At 43.6% G+C, this 21984-nt stretch overlaps 1 protein-coding gene across 1 annotated transcript in view; it reads left to right on the top strand.

Moving 5' to 3' along the window:
* The window catches only part of IFT27 (intraflagellar transport 27), a 67091-nt gene that overhangs the window by 4316 nt on the left and 40791 nt on the right, over positions 1–21984 (top strand). Inside the window, exon 4 of the mRNA XM_069652999.1 lies at positions 666–725. Coding sequence (XP_069509100.1) covers positions 666–725 — 60 coding nt within the window. The remainder of the gene's footprint in view (positions 1–665; positions 726–21984) is intronic.

Raw genomic sequence — 21984 nt, 5'->3', positions numbered from 1 at the left:
TTTTTACCGCACCCCCTCCTTCCTTAAATCGTTCCAATTTGCATCTCCTCGAATTTAACGCAAGTGCATTGTAGTACTGTACTGTGTACTTGGTACCTCATTTCCATATGGGAAAATCGGACAACTGAAAGTTGTGCCAATCATCCAACTTCACGTTGGTTTTAATGTATCTTTTTCTATTTTCAATAAAGAAAACTGTAGTGAAACTCCCACAAGGCTCTATTGCTAATAAACATTAGTTGTGAATTTACTTCTTTATCCCTGCAATTCCAGTACCAACATCTTCTCAGTACCCCACCCAGGAAACTCAATCGTGACCTGCATCTTGTGCTCTTCCTGTACAAGGAGTCCCCTTATAGCTCGAATAAAGCATGTCATAACATAATCTTGTTTTTTTTTATTTCTTCTGTTACCTGTCTCTCTCCTTCCTCCCACGTTATGTCATCCATGTCTCTTCCTCCTCGTCCCTTCCCTCTCTATTTACTCTTCTGTGTACTATTCTCTACCAAGTCTGGCTCCTCCTTCAGCCAGTACATGCCTCCTCCTTATTCCTCTCAGCCCTGTATTTCCCTCACCCTAGTCATTTGCCCGCCTCAGTCTAGCCACACCCCACCTGCACTTGTTCTCTTTCTGAGAAGTACCTTTTTATTTTTATCTCCTGGTAGGAACTTTTCATCTGCGATTCTTCCGGGAAAGAAATATTTTATGATGTCTTGGAAAAGTTGGTGAGTGTATACCCTGCTCTTGAAGACGGCTTTCATTTCAGTTATGAAACTTTAAAGAGTCTAGAGTTTTCCTTCTGAGAATTACAGACTTCTTTGTGTGCGTTACGTTTGTGCAAGTTTTGTTCTGCTGATGCACCAAGAATGTTATCAATATGTGCTGCTGAGTAAGTGGGTCAGTAAATTAGTTTCAGTGCGCTGTGCCCATATTTTAATGTTTTGCAAGTTTCTTTGTAAGTTCGTTAGAGAAAGAGTTAACCAGTTGCTGCATGGTTGCATATATCGCTTTAGGTTTTGGTTTTCTCTGCTAGCCTGTACGCATCCAGGTGAGTGTTAGTTTCGGATTTATACATAGAATAGATGCGGTCTCATTGTTTTTCTTCATGGTTACATAAAAACTTGATCCAAACATCAGACAGGGAAACCGCAACCATGCTGAATGAAGATAACCAGTACTATGGATTAATCCTACAAGGACTTAAACAAGGGCGATCATCCTGTGTTAATTTGAACCCCATGAATATCGAACAAAGAATCGAGCAAAATATGATTCACAAAGGCCGCAGAACCTAATCAACACACTCTTACCTATAAATCCAGAAAGAAACACTGGAAACTCGTCCATTCAGCAACGTAAAACTGCAAAATGAGAGGACAAATAGATATGTAACACGATTGCTTATTGAACAAATGAACAAAATATGCAAATGCAAATGTATTCTTTCATAATAATTGATTGTTGACCAAATTGTATCACTTGTGCTTTCAAGAAGCCGGAGTAAGAGTGAAACACTTTCAAATGCTTCCAGGTGGAGTTTGTTGGCACTACTATACAGCACTACAATACAAACACTGATGTTTGGATCAAGATTTTATGCAACTATGAATCAAAAAGAGACTGCATCTAGTCTCATGTATCAAACAATCCGAATTTAACACTCACCCGGATGCGCACAGGCTAACACAGAAAACCAAAACCTAAACTGTTATCAAAATATATTGTCAGAGACAAAGCATGATTAATTTGAAAATACTAAGCAATATGTACAGGGCACTTCCTGAGTGAGTGGTGATGTCAGGGTGGTGATGTCGGGTGACTCCAATGTGGAATGGTATGGGTTGCTTGAGTGTCCACATTCCAGGGTATCAGTTGGGCTGCACAGGGAACTGGTATGTTCCATCTGCTTACTTGAGATGTAACTTATCCAATAAAGTGGAATCGCATTTTATACTGATGATCTTGTGTCCATCTTTCACCCCACAACATTTGGCGACGAGTGGAGAAGTACCTGTGATCTCTTTCTTACGCGGGGTGTGCATGGGCCAGTAACTGCCCCCACTGATGACCACCACCCAGGGCTCAGCAGCGGTTCTGCTGCACTTCTCACTGTTCTTGGAGAGGGACTGAGAAAGCTGTTGTATTCAGGGCTGCGGAAGGGGCTAAGGGCAGCGTCAGCCTGTATGCCTGCCTGAAGCCAGCAGGTGCAGCCCCTGTATCAAGTGCTGCCGGATGGGCTTAGACAGTGACCGCGCCAATAAACTAAACGGAGACAAGGGGAAATTTAACAGCAGTAGGGTTCGTCCCCAGAACAAACTTGTGTACACACTTCTTAACTAAAGAGCCCCACTGCCTTTGCACTGTCTCCTGTTCGTAAGGACAAAAATACCCTCCTACACAGTTCATACAACAAATGGAGAACCGTGTAATTTACCACTACAAAGTAATAATACAATCAGTTTTATTAATAAACATACATCAATTTCATAAAAACACATAAAATCTAATAAACGGTACATATGGTTTGAGTAAAATTGCAAGTGCAAATCACAGAGTGCAAAACTACATAGAAAAAAAACAGACAGTACCTGACTGACAACAGGCCAGTTAAGGTGCGTTACTCTCAAACTACGTTGGCAAATAGATGGAGGACTCCTATCATTATTGGTCATTCTCCCTTCTCTTGCACGTAGACAAGTGGGCGAATCCTTCTCACACTAAGAAAGGTTCTAAACAAAATGAATATCTTAGTAACAGACACTGTTCACCAGTACAGTGTCATATGAAACCCAACATGTTTCGTCCTTCTATTGTTAACTAGAACAGTACAAGAACTTCATCAAGGGAACCCATATATCCATAAACGTACACACTGTCTTTTTCAATAGGTAAAATCTATATTCAGGTGTTCTTCCCAAATGCTAGAGGAGACAACTCAAAAGAACAGCTTTAATTAATGCTGTTTACCACTTAAACTACCATATTTAATAGGACAACAAATCCCCCATTAAAGGCTCACTGTGAAGGTACTCCATTCATAAACACTCAACGGTCCAGTGGGAGTGTCTTCAGAGTAGACTGAAATCTGTTGAAGCAACACACAACACGGGTAAGTAGGTTAACCAAGCCCATAAACATCCTTAATGCTCGTAAAATCATTAGGCTCAATATACTTTTTGGTCAGTTTTGTAGCCACTAATTAGTCCAAAGTCTACTGGTTACTGACGCTCTATTTTAATGGCTCAAAAACCCTGGTTCTTATAACCCATCACTCTGTACATACAAAGCCTCAGAAGTCATAACGCTTTTAGTAAAAACCAGAAACAAAACCTGGGAGTCACTCACAGACTCGTATATCGTACTACTCATCTTGTAATAAATTATCTTTTAACTCCGGCTCTGTTGCGTTCGTTGAATAGTGTGGCTTACCACTTCCTTTTAGTTCTGCCAAAGCTGAAATGGCTAACATCAAGCTGTTCAGAAGGAAAAAAAAGGGAAACGTGCTGCTAGAACGATGTTTAACAGAACTTATTATCACCTGTTGACGCGTGGTCTTATGCATCAATTGGCAAGTTATTACTGCCTCGCTGATGACTCTTGGGTAGAGTAGCCGACAACTCAAGTTCGCTGGAAGATCCTTTGTGTATCTATTCGCTACAACTCAGTTTGTAACTACAAAATGAAATACATAGCTGTTTCTAATCAATGCATTCGTTGAGCAGTGTGGCATACCACATCCTAAATAAAACAAGTTCTAACATTGCATTTTTATTCTGACAGGGATAAAACAACTGACAACGAGTTGTTTGAAAGAGAGAGAGAGAAAACAGCCTGTTGCTGTAGTGCGACGTTTAACAGGACTTTTTATTACCTGTTGACACATAGTCTCATATATTGAGGAGCAAGCTATTACGTCCTCATTGGTGACTCTCTCGGGTAAAGTAGCCGACAACTTGCATTCTCAGGTCCTTTGTGTAACTTTCCACTACGACTCGGTTTGTAACTACAAAGACATAGCGAAAAACGACATCATTATCATGCCTCAAATCTGCACGCGTACATACAAATCATAGTAGAACCATTACGTAGCTGCCACCAGCTTCAGTAAAGCGCCATTGTAGACTTACTGAGTTACAAACCGTATGTCTCCCCCACGGCCTTACGTCTCGGTAACTCGCTATAGATCACCTGATTGGTGTTATGTTACGTTCTGAGGTTAGGGCAAGAATTCTTAAAGGCAAACACCTATTTACCCTAAACAGAGGTGTGGTTTCACCCGGGTCCGGGGCTCTTTAAAACAACTAAATTACACAGCTCATGAATTGAAAGCTGTTATGGTCTTATCGTGCTAAACAAATCCACGGACTTAAAGGTATAACTCCACCTCTGACACAACGTCCAGGCCTCTATAGTGGAACTAAGTCATACGACTCACTAGTTAAAAGTGGTATTAGACATATAATGCTCGGCATATATATGGACTTCAAAGTATGACTCCATCTCTCAAAATGAGATCCAAGCCTATAACAGTAATATACATCGGTACACCTTGTGTCGAGATGATCACACACGGATCTTCATAAAATTCTAACAAGCACCACGGCATGTAAATAGGCATCATTATTCGGGCAGTTGACCATATAGAACCATTGTTCTTTGGCATACAGCCTTTTGGACATTGATTCACCATTTAATATTGGTGTCATTTGTATTAGAACTGTCCATTTAAGTGTATCACTGTTATGCTCCATTAACAAAAAGTGTTTCACAAGAGGAGCAGTGAGGACTTTATTCTTTATACAACTTCTGTGTTCAGAGATCCTTGTATTTATTTTGCGTTCAGTCATGCCAATGTAGATCTTTGGACAAGGGCACCAGATTGCGTACACTACATTGCTTGAATTGCAATTAGTAAATTTCTGTTGGATCCAAGGTTTATCTAAACCTAAGTCCACTTCAGTAGTCCTACTTGTGAAACTGCAATTGATACAGATTCCACATGGGGAGTGTTCCAACAAATGTGGGATGCCCCACATTTCTGTGACATTTCTCTGTGGTTGGGCTGGTTTAGAAATATAATTTTTAGTCAAGACGTCTTTGAGATTCGGACTTCCTTTTAAAGGCACATAGCAGTGGCTTAAGGGGGCACTCGACACCCGTCAAAATGTGCCAATTCTTCTTAATAATCTTGGTGATTTGATTAGACAGGAGGGTGAACGTGCTAACAAACACTATCCCTCTGCTCTCAACTGGTTTTTCACAGTATTCGAGAAGCACTTCCCGATTTATTGTTAGTAGCCCTCTTCAAAGCTCGTTTCACTATCTTTTTAGGATACTTTTTTCAAAGCTTGTTTCACAATCTTTTTAGGATACTTTCTCATACTCAATTTGTTACTTAACGCTTTCGCTTCAGATAAAAGGTAGTATTGAAAGTACTATTTCTTTTTAATTGTAAAATTGCCCAAATAGCAAATTCTCTCTGGTGTGTCGGGGATGGAAACTATCAAATGCCAGGAGAGAGTTACGATCAGTTGGTTTATGGAAAGATTTTACCTGTAGAATATTCCGGGTTGAATCAACCCATATCGTCACATCCAGGAAATCAATCTCGGAATTACTGTGTGCCGAAGTTCATTTTAAGAACTGGTTCTGTTGGTTGATCCAGTCCAGGAACTCGATGACCAACACCACTTAACCTTCCCAAATAACCAAAATGTCGAACTCAATGACTGACGCCACTGAACCTTCTCAGGTAATCAAAATATTGTCTATATAGCGCCTCCACAACCCGATCTTAGAAAAGAAAGGATTGGAGGCGCTATATATGGTCTGAAGCTCAAATGATTCAACATCGAGATTTGCAGCTGAAGGGGTGACATGGCAGTACCGTAGACCTGGTGTATAGTTTGCCATTAAAACTGAAATAATTTTCAGTCAGCGCCAACTCTGTGCACCACAGAACAAAGCTGTTCGGGGTAGTACCTTCTGTCCTCTTAGAGAGTAACACTTCCTCTAGTACATTCAGAGTCTCCTGTTGAGATATACAAGTATACAGAGATACTATGTCAAGACTGATCAACAGTTGTTTTACTAGGGTCGAATTGAAAATCTTCAACCATGTTGATTATTTCAGTCGTATCTTGAATGTACGAGAACATTGATGATACGAACGGCTTCAGATACCGATTGGCAAACTTGGACAGAGGTACAAGTAGTGAGCCAGACACAATTGGACGCCCAGGCAGGTTCAACAAAGAATTATGAATTTTTAGGAGGATCTAAAATGCGGGTACTGTTGGATTCTGTACAATAAGAAATCACGTTCTTGTTGGCATATCCACCCTCTTGACAAAGCCTTGTCAACATTATTCAGGATCAGTGCAGAGTTTTGTTTGTGGATCAGCACCAGCCATGGTCCTTGGATCGTTGTCCCTACGTTTCTCCTTCTTCCATTAAGCGCATGACCTGCCTACCAAGTGTGCCCTGACGAGGGCTGTCTTCGAACGTGGTGTCAAGGTCAGCATAATGCCAACACTCCGTTTTTTTGGAGCTACCGTAGCAGTGCATAGAAGGGAGGAGAAGACTTTCCCCCAGTAAATATTGCCTCCAAGAAAAGCACAGTGGACCAAAATGGGCACCACAGAGACCCGAGTTACCGTGGAGGAGGTAGTGTGAAGGCAAACACTGCATTTTGCTTGTGGCAGCGGCGCTGTGTGTGGGTAGCAATACAGCAGTATATCTTGTTAAATGCGAGTGGCCACAGACGGAAACAGGAGTTTGCGACTGACCGAGGAACAGTGATGGTTCACTGACCCAAGAGTTCCTTACCCTGGAGCTCCCAGGTTGAGTGATGACGTCTGAGAACGTTGTCTGCGTGGGGAAGGAATGCACAATGTTATGACGAGCTGGAGAGGCCAGCGCAGGAACTACCAGTTCAATTTCGGGCAAACAGATGGATGTGCAGGATGTGCGCAATGTTTGTTTTTGAAAGGAAAAGGGCGAGAACAAACTTATTGTGTCACCGAGACCTGTTGGGTACGATGTGAGAAACACATTATGCATGTATAGGCACGAGTGCCACAGGCGCATCTACTCTTCCAATACTTTTGAGTGGGGTGATTTCCATGGGGGCATCTATATTTTCAACATTTGCGTGGAAGTTTGCCACAGGGGCATCCACCCTTCCAACCCTTTTGATTGGTGTGTTTGCCATGGCAGCGTTTGTGTGGAAGGTTGCCAGGGTTGCGTCTACTCTTCCAACCCTTTTGTACGTGTGTGGTTGCCATGGGGGGATTTTACTTCAGCCTAGTATCAGAATATGTTTCCCTAGTGGGTGTGGTTTCCCTATTGCCATGGGGGCATTTGAATTTTCAATTTTGTGTGTGTGAGCACACGCTGTGAGGGCGTTTCAATTTCTACATTTTGTGACCTTGGTGGTCTTAGAGTTTTTATCAAGTTTGACATTAATGAGAATTTTATAAGAAAGATGAGAGAGGTCTGTATTGAGTATGTACTCCTTGTCGGAGGGAGCTATTTATATGTTGGGCACCATCTTCTGTCGGAGTGCTACTGTTTGGATGTGAGAAACTGGTTCAGGGCATTTCTTATTTTGGCCTTTGTCTGCTGTAGTGCGTAAGGGTGCCAGGTTAAGACCTTGTGGGGCATCATAAGAGGAGAAGGGCTCGTTTATGGTTGCCAGAGGAGCGATGCGTTCACAATGGAGGGTTGATATTAGTTGAAGAGCTGAACTAGCGGGTATTTCATCTTACCATGACATTTAGACATTGAGGAACAGATATTGTTTTAGAACGTTTGAATTATGCTTGGTTGTTGTAGAACTGAGACCACAGGGTGGCAGTCTCTGTGGCAGAGGGAGTTTTAGTGGCATTTAGTAATTACTCCTCTTGGAGTGGTCTGTGCTCGGTTGTGGCAGAATCGAGGCTTGGGTGTGGAAGTCCCAGGCAAAAGGCGCATTGTAACCTTGTGGGTGTGAGGTTGTTACCTTGTGAATTAATAGGTTGTGGTCTGGTGGTGCGCGCTAGACGGCTATTAAGGGAGTAATAATGTATTTGCCTCATACATCTTACCTTGTGATGGGTGTCCAGTAACCACACCACCGTAACATAAGTATGTGTTCTTAATTCAAGAAGTTGTTTTGGTTTTCATTCTGTAGTGAGCTGTGGCTGCTTTCCTTCTCGACTGGACCACATCCAGAACGGTTCTGTATCTCAGTCTTTTGTCAACTTATTGTTTTGGTGACCACTCTTCCACTGGAACATTTTCTCTTGTTCCATGAGACACTCTTCATGGCTCCCTGGCGCCACCTATTCTCAGTACCTGCATTGGGGTTAACCTTTGCTTTTCGGACAATCTTCTTCATCATAGTTGTTAAATTGTTGTGTAAGAAGGTGTGTGTGAAATGGGGTTAGAGGTTTCGAGTAGGTTTGAGTTCGGGTATTGTGTCATCTATCATCCAGGTGGTCGTCCTTATCCCCAGTAGAGGAGTCTCTCCCCATGAGGTCCTCCCGCATTAAGCCACCCCTGGGGAGATTATTGGCTAGCGCCCTCCCCTCCCTAGCCTCTCCCCTTAGGAGAAGACAAGTCTTGTGACTCTTCACACTTGCTCTTATTAGGGTTTATACCTTTGCAATAATTAAGGCATGTAAGTGAGCAAACCTGGGTGTTGTTGTGACTGATGCTTCCAACTTGGACTGCTCTCAACCTAAAATGGCAATTTACCTATGGTTCTATGTGGTACCTGGCAGTGACGCTTGTGTGTGTGTTTTATCCAGTGGAGAGAGCCGAGGATTGGATAATTTACAGCACTGTGAGAAGTGGTTTACCACTGGCTTCTTTGGGTGGATGGGGGTTGACAGATTTACAAATGTGAGGTTTGACATAGCTCTGTAATGATTAATGAGTTCATATGCCTTGAGGTGCCGTGTGAGGTAGTCTGTGCTTTCAGTGTAAGGGGTTACTTTGCAGTAAATACAAATTGCATGCAAGGGAGCACCAATATTTGCACTTACGTGCTGTTGGGCCCTTTGCATGTAATTTGCAACATTTACACAGCATAGTGCAAAGCAAAACCACTAGGAGAAATTGCCTTTACTCTTCACTTCTATTCTCTGTTTAAAAAAAATAAAAAATACAAAAAACACTCTGCCTGCAAATTATCCTTTGCCAGTGGCGTTTTGTAATGGATTCCTATGGAATCCACCTGGTCTTTAGCAGGTGATATGATATGATAGGATATTTATAACTCGCTTACTACCCAGAGGTGTCTAAGCGCGGACCCGGGAATCGAACCTGTGGTGCTCTGTGTCGTCTTGCTTCCAAGGCGAGCATGTTGCCCCTGAGCTATCCTTCCGAGACTAAAACAGGGCGTGTTCCATTGGAAACCTTTTAGTGTTATGCCTGCATGAAAATGTCTTGCAGCCGTAAAACTGAGTGCTTTTCCAAGACTGAGGAGGAAAGCAAAGCAGAGTTGCAAACTTCGCTTTGCTGTCCTCCTGCACCTTGGAAAAGCACATGAGCGGGAGATGAAAATGGCAGAAGGTGGATAACCCGAAAACCCAGGCAAAGAAATAATTCAAAAGTCAAATAAATCTTGTTCTCTTTCCGAAAGAGGTGCAGTGGTTATTTCATATAAAAAGGTCTCAGGCGATCCCGTAGAACAGAGCTCTCTACTGCTTTAAGAAAGGTTACAAGCTTTTCAGGGAATGAAGCGTCATCAATGATGTAAGCAAAATACAGTGTTATCCCACCACCCTCATTGTCTACCACCTATATGCATGCTAATTGCCCCCTATAGTCCCATGACTGATTGGCCACAACTACGCTACCCCAGTCGCTGAAAGGCGTGGTCCCTTGCATTGTCACTGTCAAACCCAGGTCTATGATTGGTGGGTTCTTCTCACTAGAGTCATACATTTGGGACCATCATGTGATGTGCACCCTCCTGTTCCTGGCGCGATCAAAGATACTTGGCAAGGCCAACTCTGCTTTTGATTAGACAGTAGGCTTCCTCATGATCCCAGACGCCATGGCACACACAAGCTGCACCCCCAACTTTGTTCTAAATTTATTGGCATCATCTCTGCTCCTCCTATCCCTAAGCACAAGACGTTCCAGACACAGCTCCCTCTTATCTCCTTCCAACCCCAGGTGCCCAGGAATAACGTGACTGGGGCAACGCTCTTGAGTCTGAATTTCTTGGTTTATATGTATTTGGATGCATGAATGTTTGTAATTCAAATAAGATGGCCGCTTGTGGGTGAGGGCAATCGTGCTCTAAATCTTCTTCTTTCCCATTGGCATCTCACAACCGTGTGCCATGTTCTCATGAATTTATCCTTCAAGGGGCACATCCCTTCCTTCCAATAACATTCCATTCCCACCATGTTCAATCTCTGCAGCTGGATACAATTAATGCTTATCTGTGTACCATCGGTGCTTCTGACCTTGGCTTCTCTCCTGGAGAACGGGAATGGGGTTTGTTTTTCAGAGCTAAGCTAAACCGAGCCAAAGCTCCAGATCAACATTTGTTTTCTTCTGTTCACTGCATGCTAGGCCTTAACTTCCTAAATGGCGATACTGTGGCCATGTTAACACATTGATCTTGCTTCTACCTTCCTGACTCCGTCTTCCACCTGTTTCAGCTCTTCCCACATAGCTCACTACACAACGTTACTGCAAATAAACAAAACTAAACTCAGGACCTAATAATACACTTCTATCTATAACCTCTGCAACCACAACAATAATACGTATGTTGCTCTTTCTGTATTGCTATATGTGAGAAGCTAATGTGTCAAACCATACTTGATATGTTACCGTGATGGTGCATTCTAATAGGTTTTCCTCAGTTTGAAACTTTTTGCCTGGCTGGGACGCTGTACGTGCATCCCAACACTAATACAATACACCTTTTTGTTTCTATGCTTTCATTTTCCACTCTGCTCATTTTAAAATGACCTCCTAAGTTGGTCACTGTTGAAGTGGTGAGCCGGATTTCTAATGCAAGTGTTAATTTTAGACTGATGCATTAGAGTTCCAGTCTGTTGTTGACCCTTGAATGGCGTTTTGATCTTGTACTCCCATCGGGATCCAAAGTTCCTATGTTCCTTTTTTAGGCAGTAACTGGGTAGACTTATCTAAGTCCAGTCTCCCGAGTTTATTGTTCGAGTTCTTGTGCCCAGCTGTATTGCATGTGTCGGTCAGATTAACCCAAAAGGGTCCCAGTCTCTGTTTCGTGCTTTGGGAGGTTGTTGTTCCTAATCTTTGCACAAGGGTTTTTGGATCCAGAGTTTGTAATGCTTATCCATGTTGTCAGATGTCCTGAGGAGTCCGCTTTTCAGTTGTGTGTCCATTTGTCAGATTGTTTTTGAAGGCATATCGCACTGGCATGACTGTTGGTTGAGACTGGTCCGGCATGCTTACATTTGGTCTGGTAAAGAGTGCCGCTGTAGTTTTTTGGATGCGATCTTGTGAACAGCCTGGTTTTTAAGGAATTTCTCAAAATTAGGTAGTCTTACTCTATGCAGTGACTGCCATGGTTCTGTGCAGGAAAGGCTTGATGTGATGGCTAGTTCATTGATGGAAGAGTGCGCTACTTGGGATGGATTTTACCTGCGGTTCGAGGGTGTGGGTTCTGTCCCTGAAGCCTTAGTGGTTTGATTGTTGCAATCTGTTATGGGCAGGTTGCCATTCCAACAGGCTCTGGGATTGATGTGAGGTTGGTTGTTGTGATGGTGCAAATCATTTCGGTTTTGGTTAAGTTGGAGTCTGTTTATTGTTCTTCATCAGCCAACATCTGCATGGTAAGTGACAATATCTGGTTTATTTGATGCTGAGTTATCAGTATGTTTGCAGATGATTTGAATGTCATCTGCAGGGGTGCAAATGTCAAGTTGCAAGCCACTAGCCAATCATGCAAATCTTGCCACCTTGCTTGTAAATGTACATACAGCAAGCAATTTCTCGCCAAGTGTCAACTATCACTAGTTACTGGCTTGATTTCTGCTGAGTTCAAATATGGGAGTCATGTAAATGTTGAAAAACAGCGGTGAAAGACTGGATCATTGTGGTACTCCTTTTTCTGATGAAGTGAGTGTGACCTGATAAAGGCCATAACTGTGGTCGCAGTCCTATCCGTGAAAAATGAAGTAATTAAAAGTAGAACAGTTAGCTCTAATCCGAGCTCCCCAAGGATGTAATGGCTGATACTGTTGTTTGCTGCAAAAATATCCAGGAGCAGTTGTGCAGTTGGCATGTTTGCATCAGTGTTTTATTTTTTTCTTTGTGTCTAAAATGGATGAGTGTGTCGATTCAGTTTCCCTCATTGACATTAATGTGTTGTGATTCCTGTAGGATTTTCTTTTTGGATAAATATACTTGCAGGGTTTTACCCTTTTTATGTGTGTAGTAGAAATGATGTGGTAGCTTACTGTCTCGTTGGGGGTCAGCTGTTTTTATCGTCAAAGAGGCTTAAGAAACCTTTTTTAAAAGCTCACTGGATGACACCTTATTCTATTGATTAATTGAGAAGTGATTGTATTATAGGGGTGCGTTTCTTTTTTTGGATTATGGATTTGTATATGTTGAGAGGCGGGGGGGTGGGAGGCGGCATGGGTCATTGGCCGATCCTGCTTAGTTGCAGGCTTTGACTGGGGTTATGAATTCTTTCATGGAAGGCGAATGGTTCCCAATGCCAGTAATATGTTTAATGCTACTTCCAATGTTGGCTTTAATGTTGTTGGGTCTTGCCTGTCTGTGGTCTTGGATCTATCTAATGTTCTTGCTGAAGTGTGCTGAGATTGAGCTGCAGAGCGTTTGAGCAGGGGTCGGAGATGTGTTGCAGGATAAAGGGTTTTGGATTTCTTTGATCATTTTGTAAATTTCTTTATGGCTGTGTTGTGCAACGGTCTCAGGACAGGGACCAGGCCGGAGCATCATAGTTTGTAAGCAAGAAACCGCGTGCTAGGAGCACGCATTGTCAGTTTTCTTTTTATGCAGACAGGGTGGAATCAGCAGCACATATGATATTCAATTATTTGCTTTCTTTTATTCTTGCTTTTTCATTTGTTTATGATCCAGTTACCGGGGTTCAGCCACTATGAAGGGGTTTTTGCATTCACAGACCCACACACTCTTTGACGAGTCATAAAACTCTCCGCCACGCAAGGCTCTTTGACATAAGCTGTGTTGTTGGGGGAACCCTTTTGGTGTGCCTTGTCTGAGGCTTTTGCAGCATACACCAGGAAGATGAGTGAGGCCTTGTTTTCTCAGGATCCCGGACAGTGTTCCCAACATGTCCCCCGCTTGGGTCTGGGTAGGTTCCACTGATTCCTACTTGTGGCAAATCCAGGGTGCTGCAAAAGGCTTGTCCCAAGGGCCTGTACTGCTTTGCCCGGCTGATGCCAGATCTATGCAAAGATGTGTGGAGGTTGTCGCCACCAAAGATTAGCATATACCAGACTTCCATGTGTGGCCTGAAGGAACCCGCCATTGCAGAATTCCAGTCTGGTCTGTAAACCCTCAGGTTCTCAAAACCTTGCCTGTTCGGAATCTTGGGCTTGAAGACCCTCAAAAGATCAGAGCCACACAGAAATTAAACTGAACCTTGTGTAATGGTTTGAAAAATAGCAGACCAACAACTAGGGGGAACCGATGCGTGTCTGCCGCTTTATGCGCATGCAAAAGCCCAAGCTTACGAATAAAAAACCTGTCTTGTCTGCATTTGGTAAAGCTTTTCCTACACAGGAAGAATCTGGGAGGCCGGTAGAGGATACAATGTCCGTAGTGGCGGAAACACACCGGACGCATTTGAGTTACCCGCGAAGTGTCCGGCAAAACAACAGAACGCCGTGGTGCTATTCGTGGTAATATTGCAAGACGGTGTAACCGTCCCGGTCAATAGAGGAGTTATGACTGGGAAGATCGAGTAGCGGTTACAACTGAGGCCGTAGACTACACACATTGGGAGAATAAGCCTTACACAGTTGATGTGTGATTGATCCTACTACGCCAACTCACATCTTGTCAGCTTACAGACAGGAGATGGGTGCCCTGTGTATACTAATTGTTAAAGGCGGCGGTCGTAATCTATGCAGTCATAAGGGTGTGAGCTTCTGATGTCTACACGTATGTGCTTCTATATACCTTTCCTTGAAGGTTCCAGACTTACTTACCCCTGATGAATTTCCGCCTAATAAACGATGTACGTAAAGAAACATGTCGGGTTGGGGAATGAGTATGTTGTATAACGAATAATGCGACACAGTGAAATACTTTGATTTGACTGTTAAATTTATTTTTGTTTTGTTACAGTTTTATGTCCATAGTTTGTAAAAACGATAGGACATTTGTTTCCATTTTAGAGTTTTGTCTCTTTTTTAGACTGGTGTCAGTAGTATGTTACTGAATAGTGAAGTGAGAATGTTAAGTTGTTTATGTATGAGTGAGGTATGTTTGGAGTGTGTCTTCAGGGAATGTGACATGGACATGTGCATGTATTGATGGGATTATAATCCATCTAAGCACTCTACTGGATCTGTGTAATGCACTGCAATATTGTGATACACTGATGATTTTTAGAATTGTACTGGTGATTTTTGAAAATGTATGAATTAATACAATTTTATTATGAATTGTTAATTGGGATTGATGTGAATTTAATTGTTCACATCGCATTTCATGTGTCTGTGTATCCTAACCTACGATATCTTATAGAATGCTGTTGTGAGGTATCGGTTGTACAGAGGTGTGCGCATATTAAGAGCTTGCCAATAGAAACACTAGTGTTGTGATCTCTTTTCGTTGAGGTGTATATATATCGGTTAGTTTCAGGACAGATCACAACACATAGATATACCTGATATCCCTTGTTACTTTTGTTTGTTACTACAATGTCAGTACTACTGTCGCCAGATTTCTCTTTGTACCATGAGCCAAACAATTGAAACTACACTTGTGCTGCCCCCACTCTACTCCAGTCTATGCTGCATAGGTCCCGTGATCATCAACCTCAGGCCAATAAACCTTCTACATTCCTGTGAGATCTTTCTGACAGTACCAATTTCTTCTGGGAGTGCTTGCCCTCCTTTTCAGGAAGAGTCAATTTGTGAAAAATGCAAACATTCATGACTTTGCAACACAATGAGAAATTGCTTTAAAGAGATCATTCATGTGATTATGCCTAAGGTCCCTACGTAAGCTGCACCAGTGCCTCACGCTTAGTGCCTCCTTCTATACAATCCCACATTCTGTGTCTCCATTACAACCAGAGACCTAATTCGTATCACATCCTCTGCTTCTGGTGGCACCTCCTAACTTCCTATCTGTGAACTTTCACCTAAAGGTAATCTCTCACCACCATTTTCTAATGCAGTTGATCTTTACTCCTCAAAAAATAGATAATAGAAATGGCGATGATGATGAAATTCTTTACCTAATACTGATGCTCCATGAAAGAGTGTTGAGAATAATGGAATTCCTAGGCCTGGTTATCCTAGACCCTGCAACTGTAGAGGCATATGTCTTAGTAGCAGTCCTGAGTTGGATGGCAGACAACTAGAAATCCCCTACAACAGGACATCATTCAGCAAGCAAAGAAATATGGAGTCCTTTTGTACTGTTGCTCTAATAAGCAAACTGTTGGATGTCAAGTTCAGATAGTCACATGACAAAAAAACTGTAGATTGTCTCAAACCCTCCTCCCGATTATGCTGTGGTAGCACCAGTGTTGGATCATTCTAAAAGATCTTACTTTGTCTCCACCACGTACAGCTTGTCAACCCCCCGGAAATGAGGAAAAACACAAGATCTGTTTGGAAATATGTTTATGAATAGTGCACTGCACTTAAGGCAGGCGAATGCTGTTGCACTCATAGAGTTTTGCAATTTGAAATGTTTGGAGAACTCCGGGGCAATCCAGGGCATATTCTATGACTGAATCATTCCTTTCTTTCCTACATGAGGTTGGCCATGGAACACCCCAACGAGATGTGAGAGTAGTATTTATGCTGCCAGTTCCTCTGTTTTATAGTGGGAAGGCTCAGACTGACCTTAACTGGTAGTATGTACTCTCCTTCGGAGTCTTATATAGCCGCTACATTTGCTTTTTTAACTGCAAAATCATTGCCACAACTGATCGCTTCATCTAAAGTCTGATGAGCAGCAGATTTAATTATAGCTATCTTTTCAGGTAGTATGATAACGTCTCTAAGTGCCTTTACATATTGGTATTTTTGTAATGGGCGGAGTCCTATCTGTCAAAAGAGCTGAACAAGTCTTGGTCTACCCCAAATGCATATCTCAAATCATTATAACTATTCAGACTGTTGTACAGTTAACCAGCATGCCCATGGGAGTGACACCAGCTCTGCGATGTTTGTGGAAGTAACCTGAGGCAATTTCCCACTCTCGCCACCTACCCAGGTGCACATACAGAGTACCTGTGACCAATTTCCCATTCTGGTCTCGGTAACGCCAGCCATCCATGAAGTAAATAAAGTCTGCCTCAGGAAGGGGACTTTAGCTCAATCGTGTCAGGGTGTTAATATGAAATCAATGATAGCAACACAATCATGGGATTCTGTGTCATCTGGTTTACCACCTTGGGGAGTGAGAAGCGGAGATGCTGGGTACAACAGTGGGCAATTGGCGAAAGTAATATTGGAAGAATTCTGGAGAAGTATTTTGTATTTACTGGCTTGAGATACAGACATATGATGGATTTCTTCCACTTCCTCTTGCCTTTTACTTCCCTCCTCCCTTAACTGATAGCCTCCTCTAACAGCTAGAAGGCAAATTCACTTTCAACAGATAGTGCACACTACTCAATAAGAACACTTAAATATTCCTTCTTAAACTTCAAGGTTCATTGATTAGTGCCAAGATTGTTTTGCATTGCTCTCTCTCTCAATCCCTTTGGTCCTCCTACGCTGTAATTCACTGCTCTCCCACTCTTGAAGTAAGTAGTATTGCTCTGTGAAGATTCTCGATTCACCTTGCTTTCCGTGCTGTTAATATTTCGTTAATTCAACACACTACTTTGATTGCTAGGCTACTGGGATGCCTAAAGTTCACTGCGATGCTAAAACCAAAATAAACACAGTAGCTGCCATTCTCTGTAACATCGTCAGGTCCTTTACTATAGTCTACAGCCGTTTGCGCACCACAGCCGCTCTGACTTCCTCAGCATTCAATGACGCACACACCAATTTATGCTTTCTTTAACACTTCTCTTGCAGGGGCTTATATGCTGGTAACAATCCTTATATTAACATTGGTAAATGCACAACATATATGATTTTTATTTTAAACTCTCCAAACTACAGCTACAAACTGAACTATGTACAACTTTAGTCTTGAACAACAATTATGATCTTCACTTAGCTCTTTCGTTGCTGTAGTGCCTCTTCGTGGCTTGACTCTTCACAATGTCCTCTGCTAGAAGATTCTTTGGTTACTTTTCTTAGTTTCCAGCAGAGCTTCCATAAACTGTGAGTCTCTCAAGTAATGGCCAGGATGGAAGGCAGTTTAGAATGTACCTCTAAGTTCTGTGAGAAACTCATGGTGACAACAAGTAAGACAGACACAAGTGATCACAATTCAAGGGTGTATTTTGAACAGTGAATGCTGTATGCAGGTTGGGAAAACGCCTATATCTAAGATGGAAGCAAGCATTGACCATCAAATGATAAATAAGGCTGTCCTAGTGGCGTTGTGTCAAAAATAAAAAGGCCTATTCTAAGAAACCTATTGCCAAACCTCACAACTAACACAAAAAGGCTGTGGGATAATTCTCAAGAAAAGAAAGACGTGTTCTCAAATAATAAGTCAGGATGCAGTAGACTGGGTTTCCCTTCCGCACGTTTTGGACACAGGGTACGATGGGAACTTGGAGCACAGTACAGCCTCGGCCTTCTCCAACACGAAACAACACTTCCAATGGCAGCTCTCAGAACACACTCTATGGCTTTTCTAGCACGAGATGATAGTTCCGCTTTTAGCCCTCGAGCTTTCAGTTATCGGGGCCGTTGATGGCGAATTCTCGTTTCACTTATACTTCTCTTGCCTTCGAGGACCTTACATGTTTAAACGACAAAACAAAAGCTTCTTTATCAAAGTAAAGTTCTTTTCCAATGTTTGCTGGGTGATGGTTTCCCCCCCGGGTCCCCAATTCTGGGCGCTGATCCTTCTCAATTTATCACTGTTTCACGTAGGGTGATGGTTTCACACCTGGGTCCCCCTCTTCTGGGCGCTGACCCTTCACCTATTGTATTCCAAAATATATCACAGTTCTTTTATCAATCAACGTTGGGTGACCGCTTCCCCCCCTGGATCTCCCTCGGTCTGGCTCGGACCCCTCTTTGCTGCTTTCACTTCTCTCCCTTCGCTCCCTTCTCTCAAACAAATTTTCACCCTTGGATTCCCATCTGCTGGGCTCCGACCACCCTCGATTCTTAGCCTCCCTTCACCGGGTTTACTGTGTCTCTCGATCAGGGTGATAGTGGCTCACCCCGTCGTTCCCCTTTTCTGGGCGCAGACCCCACTTTACTTTCAATGTTCTCTTTTTACACAGTTCAAAGTTTGCAGGGATTCATTTCCCTTTCTTTCACAGTGCTTGTATATTAGTCTTTTGATTGTACAGGAATTTTGCTCGACCCTCTGTATGACCACTTTGACCTATTGTGCTGGCCCTTCTATGGCCTTCTGGTAACTGTAGTTTCACTCAGGTGGGGTTCGACCAGAGCCTCCTGAGCTAGCACCCTTGTGGTGCCAGTTTTCCTTGGTTCAACTTTGCCACCTTGCAATCCTCTCACTCAACACAGCCCAGTTCTTATTGATTCTGCCCTCTTCTCACCGGCTGTGATGAACCGCTTAGGCTGGGGCTTTTCAGCAGTCAAGGCTGGTACCACGGGCGCTTGAGCTTCCTTCGCTCCTGCTTATCGGCATAAACTTGCCCCTTGTACTGTTTACATCTGTTGCAAGACACTTCTACTATTGTTCGCGGTCGTAGGCTCTTTTACAAGAAGGCTCTGTGGGTCTAGGACCAAAAGGTCAATGTCACTTCTCTCCTCGCCACCTTCTCGATTCCTGCTGCCTTTCTCCTTTGCTTGAACTGCCGCACCTGCGTAGCGGTGTCATTGTGCTGTCTGCCATGCTCGCTTTGCTCGTACTGTACTCTCTTGCTCCACCTTTTATCCCTGTGGGGAAAAGGAAGGGCCGTCAGTTGTGTGTGATCTAAGTCAATTGCCTGACTTCGCCTGACTCTTGTGTCGGGACATGTCAGGTAAACAGGTTTTACATTATTCCGCTGTCTCTCATATGAAGTATTTGTGATGGAAAGGTGGGGTGGGGGACAGGGGGCTTGGAGTGTCAGAGTATCCTACGGGATAGGATAAGGAAGGTTTGTGTAATGGACGAGAATGACCGGGATGGAGAACAGTGGGAATGGCAGTGTTCTGTCATAGTAGATTGGGTGTTCAGAAGATGACAATCTGAGAGGCAGGATTGGTAGGGTTTGTGGGGCAGACAGGAATAACTGGGATTGTGAAATGAACACGGGGGATTCTGGGACCTGTAGTGTTTTGTCAGAGTAGACTGGGTGTTCGGAAAATAATAATTAGAAGGACGTGAAAAAGAATGGTTGAGAGTTTTCGAGTAGAAAGCGGGAATGCAGGGTTTCTGGTAGATGTGGTTTTCAACCTTTTGTAGGGTTCGTCTTCTTGAGTGGATTTTCCGGATGGGCTTTGTTTAGTAGATTTTTAATACAGGAGCTTTTATGGGAGAAATGGGGCCAACTGTGGCACAGCCCACAAAGGTCTCAGGGATTTCTCTATCCTAGTCTTCCCTGGTAACATACCGCGTCTCACCCGGAGTATTCCCCCCGAGCCCAACCCTGGGTTCCCTTACCCAGGTGATCCTTCCTCAATGGTCCACTCCCAGGAATTGGATCCAACAGCAATGGCCATGCCGTGGCCACCTGAATAATGGATTCTCAAGGTTTTACTGGGAGATTACCCTCAGGTTTCTCCCAGTTCCAACTACCTCATCAAACCCCTTGACCAATCCGTTCTTCACCATCTTGGAAAAGGACTGGCCCACCTCCTTGTAGGTGTTTAGCTAAGGAAAGTAAAACATCATAATCTCATATATACCTCAACCACATTATTTTCACAACACAGCATGATAACCCTAGAGCCTGCAAACTACCATTGCCCCCTCTTAAGGCGTTTTCCTTGCTGGAACCTGACCGTCTTGGTCTGGCCAAGTAGCAGGTTCTAGACGTCACTGCCTCACTTCGTGCATCATCACCACCCTCATGAGCTGTTTCCTAACTGCCCAAACAGGATTATAGCACTGTATTACTATGAGTAGCTCTTCTATTGTGGGTTCTCCCTAATACTAACCAGCCCCGTAGGTCACCTGTTGTCCATGGAACATGTACGATAACAAGGTGGGGATGTTGTCCCTCCTCGTTACCTGCAGCATTTGTCTAAGGGGTGCTTGGATTGTAGATTTTCTCCCATACACCGTACCTCCCCATGTCACTGGAGTGTAAGAGGGAGGTGCATCAGGGTGCAGGGGGCCTGGACCCAGGAAGCACTGGTGCAGAGGGTTCAGCATTTGGGAAGTGAAGGGTGGCCGGGGGGAGGTTTGTACAGCAACAGGGAGCTGGACAACTCCCTCCCCAGAGCTCCCAGGGCTGGCTGGCCTGCTCTTACTGTTGCGTGCACAGTGGTTAAGATGTCTATAATGTCTTGTGCAGTCTCGTCCTGATTGTCCTGCTCTGTGTCAGTCTTTCCCTTTGTAATCTGAGGGCACAGGGGTGCTGATTTCTCCGATGTCCTCCTGGCACTTAGATATTTTATCTGCCCCCTCAACCTGTTTACCTCTCACAGCCCCTTAATCTGGCAGTCATTGCGTCTAGCTGTCCCCTTCTCCAGCCAATACATGATCGTGCTTAATTGGTGGGGTTTATTTTTCCCTTCAGTTCCTATAGGACTCGTTTTACCACTTTTCATTTTGTTGAAATTGAACGTTCCTTCTATGGGGAACTGAGTCTGTTTGAGTCGTGTCAGGAAATACTAGGAATCTATGAAGTCAAAAGTATGTTTACGAACTGTAATAGAACTAAAGTGCAGGAGAGCCTTTAAGAGGGGCTTCTGCCTCTGTTGACTGCCTTTTGCCCATGATCTGTCCCTATCTCCAGGCGTTGTGATGAATCCTGCGGAGACCCCACAGAATCCTTGCCTAAATTCTCAACCCAGTTGACCAGGGGGAAGGCAGCCGCTACCTGATCCTAACCCTGAGGGTGGTATTAGCCGGGTAAATCACCAGGGAGCAGTCGGGCCCCAAGGGAACAAGATGACTCCATTAGGAGAGACTCAATATTTCAAATGGATTGTGTCCTCCCACGTATTGAAAACTCTTTGATATACAAAGCTGCTTCGGAATTATTCTTTCAGCAGAGGTCGTTGCAGTCGACTCGATATCCCTCGAGGGCCTGTGTCTCAAGGATGATGTAATCGAAGGCATATATAGCACGCGCAGCGCCTGTTGGCTTCAGTTCTGTTTTTCCAAGTAAGATAACTAAGGCACACTTCAGTATTTCCTTTGTGAAATATACGAAAATGTCTTGGTCTTCAACACCGTCTACCTCGAAGACCGGGTTTAAGAAGTGTCAAGACTGCGGTTCTAAGATGTCACTAACCGATCTGCATCAAGTATGCTTGTGGTGTCTCGGTGTGGAGCACAAGACCTCGGCCTGCTTGAAATGTCAATCGATGACCGGGAAAGCAGGAGCGTATGGGGAAATTGGCAGTAGGTAGAAACCCTAAAAAATCCCCATCGACTACCCTGTCGAAGAAACCTTCTGACGATGCGAGAGGCGACTGTCCTCGGAGAAGAAAGGCGAAAAGGCCCAGGACAAGGAGTGGCTCCCACCACCACCACCACTCCTCCTCCTTGTCG

Source organism: Ambystoma mexicanum, chromosome 3q (genome assembly GCF_040938575.1).
Source record: "Ambystoma mexicanum isolate Mex_15411 chromosome 3q, UKY_AmexF1_1, whole genome shotgun sequence".
Classification (NCBI taxonomy): domain Eukaryota; kingdom Metazoa; phylum Chordata; class Amphibia; order Caudata; family Ambystomatidae; genus Ambystoma; species Ambystoma mexicanum.
This window is presented reverse-complemented; position numbering and strand designations above follow the sequence as displayed.